Source organism: Teleopsis dalmanni, chromosome X, assembly GCF_002237135.1.
Source record: "Teleopsis dalmanni isolate 2A chromosome X, ASM223713v2, whole genome shotgun sequence".
In the NCBI taxonomy this organism is placed as follows: domain Eukaryota; kingdom Metazoa; phylum Arthropoda; class Insecta; order Diptera; family Diopsidae; genus Teleopsis; species Teleopsis dalmanni.
In genome coordinates, this window is record NC_051848.1 from 22,900,998 (window position 1) to 22,909,435 (window position 8,438).

The 8,438-nt window shown below is 29.5% G+C and overlaps 1 protein-coding gene across 2 annotated transcripts; it reads left to right on the top strand.

Annotated features, from left to right (window-relative positions):
• The first annotated feature begins 733 nt into the window (after positions 1 to 733).
• On the top strand, positions 734 to 8,171 carry LOC119689014. 2 transcript variants are annotated; one of them, XM_038103746.1, is made up of 4 exons: positions 734 to 799; positions 916 to 998; positions 7,202 to 7,328; positions 7,461 to 8,171. In XM_038103746.1, the coding sequence occupies exons 3-4, from the start codon at positions 7,227 to 7,229 to the stop codon at positions 8,031 to 8,033; spliced, it is 675 nt and encodes a 224-aa protein (XP_037959674.1). In that variant the 5' UTR covers positions 734 to 799; positions 916 to 998; positions 7,202 to 7,226; the 3' UTR covers positions 8,034 to 8,171. The 2 variants fall into 2 exon arrangements, with proteins under 2 accessions (XP_037959674.1, XP_037959675.1); XM_038103747.1 differs by lacking the exon at positions 916 to 998.
• Positions 8,172 to 8,438: the final 267 nt, after the last annotated feature.

Below are 8,438 nucleotides of genomic sequence, written 5' to 3' on the forward strand. Positions count from 1 at the left end.
TTTTGTTTTGACTTTATAGTATTCAAGCATTTGACGCATTTGTCCTGGAAATTGTTAGTCGCCTCCACTTACAATAAATTCAGGATTTGCTTGGAAATTCTCGATCGAAAGGTAAAAAAAAGAATATATTTGATTTTATAAGGGCAATAATATAATAATATTTTATATGAAATGGAATATTATTTCTGTTTTTATGTAAGCAAATAAATGATAGGAAAATAGTGGTTAGAGAAACCACTAGATTAGAAAAAGTTGCTTTAAGTGAGCTTTACATATATCAGTCATTAAATTATAATTCTTGAGAAACAAGTGTATAGATAGTATATAGTTGTTTCCATATGGAGTATAACTTTAATACTCCGTAGTCCATAAACTCCGTAAACATCATTTAACATGAAACAGAGCAGGGTTTACACTATTACTCTATATTATTATGGATAACCGATGTGATTATCAGTTTTTCAACTCATATTTCCTAATAAAGACAATAATTTCAAACAACATATCATAAAATTTTTATCTTTTACGTTAGTGAGCTTTGAAATATGTCTCATAAATTTTAAAAATAATTTGAATTGTTTTTATAAAAAAATATATTTTGTGTTTATAATTTTTATATTGCGTGGTATTCTATCACATATATTATGATTTATTATAAAATATGTTATAATATAGCAGAAACTGTTAAAACATATTTTTTAAATATTTTATATCGATTTTGCAGTATCTTGACATTTGACGTATCTATTCCCGAAGTTGTTAGTCGCTTGAAATAACAATAAAACAAGGATTCTGAAAGGTAAAAAAGAATATGTATTTACTTAATTCATTAAGTAATGCGTATTTTTATTAATTTTGCATTTTTAATTTTTATAAATATATGAAGTAAAAAATGCTATAAAATTTTTTCCACAGAGTTAATTATATGTCAAAAACTTGCATCTTTGAAGACGTCTGTTGAATTATTTCCTATTACTTATTTAGTTACTCGTGTATAGGTAAGTAAACAAAGATACTTTGTATACTGATATATCTATACAAAATCATATCTTTACATATATTAATTATTATATTATAACTGCTCAGAAATAAGCATGATTGATTATATTCCTTGCTTTATTAATTATTATATTTTCGAAAATCTAAAAGAAATATGAGTTGACACTTTTAGTAACTAAATTTCTATTTTTTGAACACGTTCTGCAAACATATATACGTATGTAACCCACAAATACTATATGTTTTTTTTTCGAAAATATGTTCATGGGAAGCTTTCTAAACTCTTCTTTTTAAGAGGAGTGTTAATGATAGTATTTGGTCTCACATTTTAATGATAATATTACTTTGGTTTGCGAATATGGTTCGTTATATAGTATTGTGTTAGTTTTATTTCTCTAAAGTCTAAAACAATCTCTTTAAAATTAAGATGCTTACCGGAACTTTCAATTCAATGCTTCACCAATGCAAGACAGTGATTTTTATAGTATAGTTCGAATAATTAAGTTTTTTTTTATTCACAAAGGCTTATGCATTAGCGAAAAAGAATTTGCTTAGAAAATTCTATGGAGCAGATATTATGGTAAATAGGAATTATGTAGATTATCCTTGTTCTAGAAGTATAAGTTAGACCACTGCAGTTATATATGAATGATATCAGTTCGTAATTATAGTTAGAATTGAAAATAATTTAAATGGTAGATAAAGATGGAGAGACTTTTGAAAGTAGCCCGCAATAGAAAATTGGTTGTATAATCGATATCAATAATAACGGCACGCGATTGGGATCGATGGAGCTACTGCATGTAGAAGGTTAAAACCAGCCACCTGCTATACTTCTTATGACAAGTAAAATGGTGTTAGTGTTACGTTAAAGCGGATCATATTTGGGTTTGTTGGATATACTTCTTGAAAGTAATCTCAATTAGACATCGGTTCTACTGTCGATACTAATAAAGATTTTATTAGTATTATTTTGATATTAGCTCATAAACAAAATAACTGCAGATACTAGTTGAAGGAACTCAAAATTAGAAACCGGTTTTACTGTCGATACTATTAAAGATATTATTAGTATTACGATGACACCGGATACCAGTTATAGGAGCGAAGATGGTAGAGCTAGTATTGAAGTAAAAATAGTATTTATATATGATTATTTTATTTAGTTAAAAGTTGAAACTTAATTACAATTTTAGGATTTCAAAAGTACTACTACTATTCAAAACTTCTCCACAAAATAATATATGTGTATAATAGTATAATTTAATATATTTTATATTCGTACTTGATCCGTGTCATATAATTGGAATATGACTTCTAATATTTAGAGTCCTAAAATCATCTGCATATATTATTTTTGTAGTTCTGATATTGCTTGAAGATAGATTTTGTTTTTAACAGTTTAATTACATATTATACATATATTACATACAGTTTACATATTTTATGGATGTATAAACCAATAAGACATTGTAACTTATCCTTCCGTTACTTATATTTGAAATGATATTCCCTAAGATATAGGAAGTTGATAAATCATAACAATAATCTGATCAATACTAAAATAAACGTCGGAATTACTTGAAATTTGGTTAATTTATTTGATTTCTTTTGTGAAATAATAATATTTTCTTTTTAAACGGATCGGCTGGCTTCATCTGTTATTTCATTTATGTAAAAACGTTTTTATTTGGTGAATGAAATTTGGGAAGAAAAAAATATGAAAATGAGGCAATCTGTGACAATTTCATATGCGAACGTGCCAAAATTGCCAGACGAAATTTTGATTAGTTCAGTTGAATGCACCGTAGAACAATGAACTCCGAAAAGAAACCAGCAGACCACCAGACGATGCACTATGAATATGGCATTGAACCGGTTCGAATCAATAACTGATAAATCTCAATGAAACAATTATATTTAGTATGAGAAACCCCACAAGGTGATAACAGCTGAAATAAACTCTTCAGTTTAAAATTTGCCTTGTAAATGTGTGAATAAAAGTGTTAATCATATGCAAGACAATCAATCGATGGAATGCCGCGCAACAGCGAAATGATACTGATTCTTGATGAGGCTCTATAGCTGTTATAGTTGAGTATTGATGACGATTTTGTGATGAAGTAGTTTTGCACAAAAAATAATCAAACTAAAAAAATAAAAAAAATGCAACTAAAAAAATATAAAAGAGATTGAGTAAAACAAATTATTTTGTTAATATAGTGAATCACATGTTTTGCACGAACAACGCATTGGACGTGTAATAAAAAGACTTAATTTATGAGCAGAAAGCGTAAAAATTCCTTGAATATGTCCTACGCGCATCGTAAATTTACATCCTCGCACAAAGCGGTTACCAAGTCAACAAATTATACAGCAGCTGTGAATGACACGTGACAAATCGATGGATCCATTCGTCAGACAATTCAATCAAATTACAAGACGAGCCAATGACTATTTAGGAATATCTTACACTCATTTGCATCTTAAACTCTTTCTTCTAGTCTGATAGGATCACTTCAGTTCCAAGATATCTGCAACGCTTTTCAAATAAATTACATTAACAACAAAATAAATAAATGAAATGGAAATTTGTTAAAAAATAATTACTTACGAAATAATCACACATGTTTCAGAGAATTTTGAAATGTCTCTCGACGCAAATGGGCTACAATTTTATAATCGGAGAGCAAACTCAAAGCTTTTCGCAGAATTATGCGTGCAAGCCTTTGTGTACTTCTTTATCTTTAAAAGTATAACCTTATTAAGTGAGGTCTCTAAAAAGGAGCAGAAAATGTGAAATTGGAAGGAAACTTTGTAACCACAAAAGTTTCAAAATGATAGTAATAGGTGATCTTAATGCATTCTAATTGCTAACATAATATAGAAAAAATATAAAAAACTTAAGTGGAAAATTAAAAAAGAATGTATATATTTTTAAGAAATTTATTGGGTACACATATTAGCACTTTTAATCTAACTCACCTATGAATGGTTTCAGATGAGCTGCGAGTATATACACTCCATATCACAAGAACATAATACCACTGAATTCTGTGGTATATAAAGTCTTTGCCAAAGATTTTAAGTGGTTTTAACCCCTGGGCTTTTAATTATACGGTAACACAATGGGCCTATAAGCCTAAGTGGGTTTCTTGGAATCGTCGGTATAACCTAACCTAATATCTAAAAAGGCGGTATGCAAACACCAATATTATATCATCGAATAGCAAGTAATTTGTGATATCTCTCTAATTCTAAACTATTATATTAAAATTAGACGGAAGTTGCTAAATATTTCAAAGCTAGACTATTTTAGTCATGTGCCCAAACCTTTAGTTATCTATTAACTGGAGCTTCGTCACTGTCATGCCTTTATATTCATTTTCATGGTTATGGACATATGTCCACGTTGTATTGCCTTATGACAATACCCGAACATAGTAAAGATTAGTCACCGAAGATGCGCCAGAAAATTACTATGAATAAAACTATGGTTGCTTATATGTGTAACCATCAAGGATACGATGGTAATAAAACAAGTTTGATAAGCTTGCGAAGGAGTATGCATTAACTCTCTATAAAACTCAAAACATTTTACGGGGTGTTTATTTATCAGACTACATAAGTACCTAAAAACACAGAATATCATTTGTGCAAGAAAGCCCGGACCAGCTCTTAAAGTTTAACATAATGCAAATAGCTCATTTGAGTTGATAACAAAATTGACAAATTTTGTATTCTAAACAGTTTTGGATTTAATTTTGTGCTAAACCTAATTATCCATTTTAGAGGTAGACGTCAGAAACGACATCAACTGGTATTATTCACTGGTATTGTAACTGAAGATACTGTTCTTTACAGGAATCTTTAAAATATGTGACTACTCGTGACTTCTCTACACCTCATCTACTCGTGCCCTTCGAGTTTCTAATTATTCGACTGTTATTAAATCGAATAATGGCTGGATTATGGAACAAAGTCACTTTGTTAGATTTGTCAATTGCTTGCATTTTTCCAGATGAGCTTAAAAGATTCTTCTAATACTGCGTTTACATTGTGAGATTAATAGGAATTATCGAGATTAAAGTACTATACTAGTTGAATCTCCAATTAATCTCCAATGTATAATGTAAACGGTGTAAATAAAAAAATGCATGTTAACTTAATCTCATTCCCTTAATCTCACAATGTAAATTTAGTGTACAATAGAGCAACATAGGCTTAAATTTATCATTGTTCTATATCAGGGCTGTCCAGATCAGATGTGATCGCGGGCTGTTTTGGAGAATAATAAAAATACGGTTATAATATGAAATTTAGTTCTATTAATTTCAATTCATTTATTTGTTATACCATAAATATAAAATAATGTGATCTTACCAAAGTACACCAAAAGAATTTGAGTATTTGTAGATTAGGAACATGTTGTGGGCCGCACTAACACTAGGCGTGGGGTGCATGTGGTGCTTTGGACAGCCCTGGTCTATAATAAAGGTCAAAATTAATCTGATTACATATAATATTTTATTCGGAAACATAATTAATTTTAATCAAAAAATAAATATATAGCTCATTATATATATATACATAATTCTTATATAAAAACGTTAAAATAGTTCGAAGAGGTATAAATGCATACTTTTCTCCTTAAAATACAGTTCGTAGGTACGCCACTGCATTGAGGTTATTTTCTCGTCTGTTCAAATGAAAATGGATTTTGTATTTGTCATTTAATTTTTGACTTGCAAAGTGATTTGTTTGCCTCACTTCAGCAATTCTGGAATAAAGATAAATAGATTTTATTGGTTATGCAAAATACGTTGATGCTGAAGCAGATACCCTGGGTACTCACTCGTATCCACCTTTTTACTGTAGTGAGGGATTTTTCTTTTATAATTTCTTTTTTTAGGTATTTGTTCGTGTAATTTATTATTGCCAGTTATGCTCGAATTTAAATTTGTATCTTTTCTTCATAATTTGTTCTTTTTTTTCTTAATTTATTTTATTTTTTTTTATTTCACTCCTAAATGCATGCATTTTGGTGACAGAAGATTGATAGTTGCAACTTTCGTATTTTGACATTTTCCTGTTTGGGTTGGGTTGTTAAATTTTACGAGATGTAAAATTTTTACATATGAATACTCGTATTAAAACTTTTGATTATCTATCTATTATATTGAATGATTTTCTCGTTTAGCTTCAATATGGATTTCTTAGCATGGGGAGGAAAGAACTGTAGCTAATGGCATATAAATCAAAATTTTATATTCGGTAGTAAATCGACCAATCCACCAATGAAAATACTTATAAAAATTTATTTGTAATTTTTATTACTACACAACTCCTGTGAACAATCAAAGACCATTTAAATATTTTGCACTTGACACATAACAGGCAGAATTGTGAAATATCTCTAATGAAATTAAACTTTTTTTTTTAAAGTAATAAAATTTTAAATCATTTTTAAATTTTATTAAATACTTAAAATCAATTATAATTAATTGCATAATGCTCTTTGTAGGTGTCGTTAGGATTCTATCCGCACGCTTAAAAGAATTAATGGTCTAGTAAAAGTGGAATCAGAAATGGAACGCATTTAAATTATAATGATCATTGTCTAAATAATCATATTTTGTAAATATAATCCAATGAGTAATAAGTCGTTGTCATTATTTAAAGGTGACAGTCAGACCTATCTGCGTGTTTAATCGGTAGTTAGTTCCTTTGACTCTTGAAAAGGTTACAGTATCTGAATCGTGTTGTTGTTGTTGTAACCCACAGGACCTGCTTGTAAAGTCCCTTTGGGAGGTGTTGAACGGTAGACCCGACCGTTTTTGGAACGTCATAAAAATTTTAGTTTTTATATTTTTCTCTTTCCTTTTAAATTTCATTCAAATATCTGTCGACTAATTTCTTGAGATGAATTTCTTGAATGTCCAATCTATCTCTATTTACACTTAGTAAATATATGTGGAAATAGATATTATTTAGTAAAAAAATGTTGCTATACGCAAAAGAGAACAAGAATAAAAGAAATCTACTAATTCAATACGATCGTTGTTACTACCAATGCTATCGGTTCTGGTTGTGGTCCATTTTAAGGCTCTTGATTTTCTATATTTACTGCCAAATAGGTTAAATTTAGTTATATCATACATATACATCCAATAATTTTTAGATTTACTTTCTTTCGTTAAAGGAACAGCATTTTCCTCGCTTCCAAAATGGCTGAAGAATACTTGTATAAGGTGTTGATTAGTAAATTATTGCCTCCTGGAGGATACACTAAAAATGAACTATTGGAAGTTGTATGTAACAAAATCAACGTAAGTATATGCATACATATATAGTATACAGAAGATACGATGGTGTGTCAAATGCAAAAAAAAAAACAAAACTATTTATAAAGTTCTATCAAAATTGATTATAATTAAAGTATATATATTTAATATTTCTAGATCCCTTATTGTGTTATTTCACCGGATTTTGAGACTGCTTTAAAGCTACTAGTTGAAGAAAAGTTGCTTCAGGTTAATGCCAACAGATACTACAAAACCAAATTTTGTGAAGATTTGGCTCACAGTAATTACAGCCTGAGTCTTGTAATCCAAAATATCCATAAAATGTATGCCCAAAAATTACCAAACTTCAGTACTGATATGGCAAAAACTAACCAGCAAAATGATTTTGGGGAATATGGAATGTGTCCCCCGGTAGTAATGAAAGAAGGTTTTTTGAATGTAATATTTCCTGATGAACTTGAAGAGTCTGACGATGATATTTCATGCGAGCCACCACGTAAGAAATTGCATCTGGATCCATTCGACCAGCCTTCATCAAGCAACAATTGTGGGTTCAGACAAAACATCATGGACACTTCAGAAGCAGATATCATTTCTTATCCAAATACGTCAACTAATTCTTTTTTCTCGTCACCATCAGGTTCAGGATATCAAGGGCAGGATCCCGATAGTGAAGATTACGAGCCAGCAGCCAAACGTCCAATGCTTGATAAACCGCCTTTCAAATAGGGCGTTTGTTAATTGTTGCGTATAAAAATCTGCTGCAAATCATATTTTTGTTAACATATTTAATATTTTAAATTTATTACAACAAAATTTCTTGAGTGCATTCACTACAACACTTTAACAAATTCCAAATTATTGTTGACGTGCTTTTGAGAATAAATTAATATTAATATTATATATATATAACTGATATTTACTGTGATTTTTATTTAGTTGATTTGCGTTGAAACCGTTCAGATTCTAAAACTAATACTCCGGTATTTAATAAAAATTATGTGAACGGTGTGTTAGATAATAGATGGGATATTATAACAGGAGCTCGAGAATAGTTCACTTAAGCCTTGTAAAATTGGCAATACTACGAATAGTTATTATATTATACTACCTGACTAAAAAATGTTTGTGTTA

What these genes read in the sequence shown, in the direction of transcription:
- LOC119689014 (XM_038103746.1), top strand. Translation starts at nt 7,227, where the DNA reads ATGGCTGAAGAATACTTGTATAAGGTGTTGATTAGTAAATTATTGCCT. An exon ending in TTGTATGTAACAAAATCAAC is followed by an intron (nt 7,329 to 7,460) that starts GTAAGTATATGC and finishes TAATATTTCTAG; the next exon opens with ATCCCTTATTGTGTTATTTC.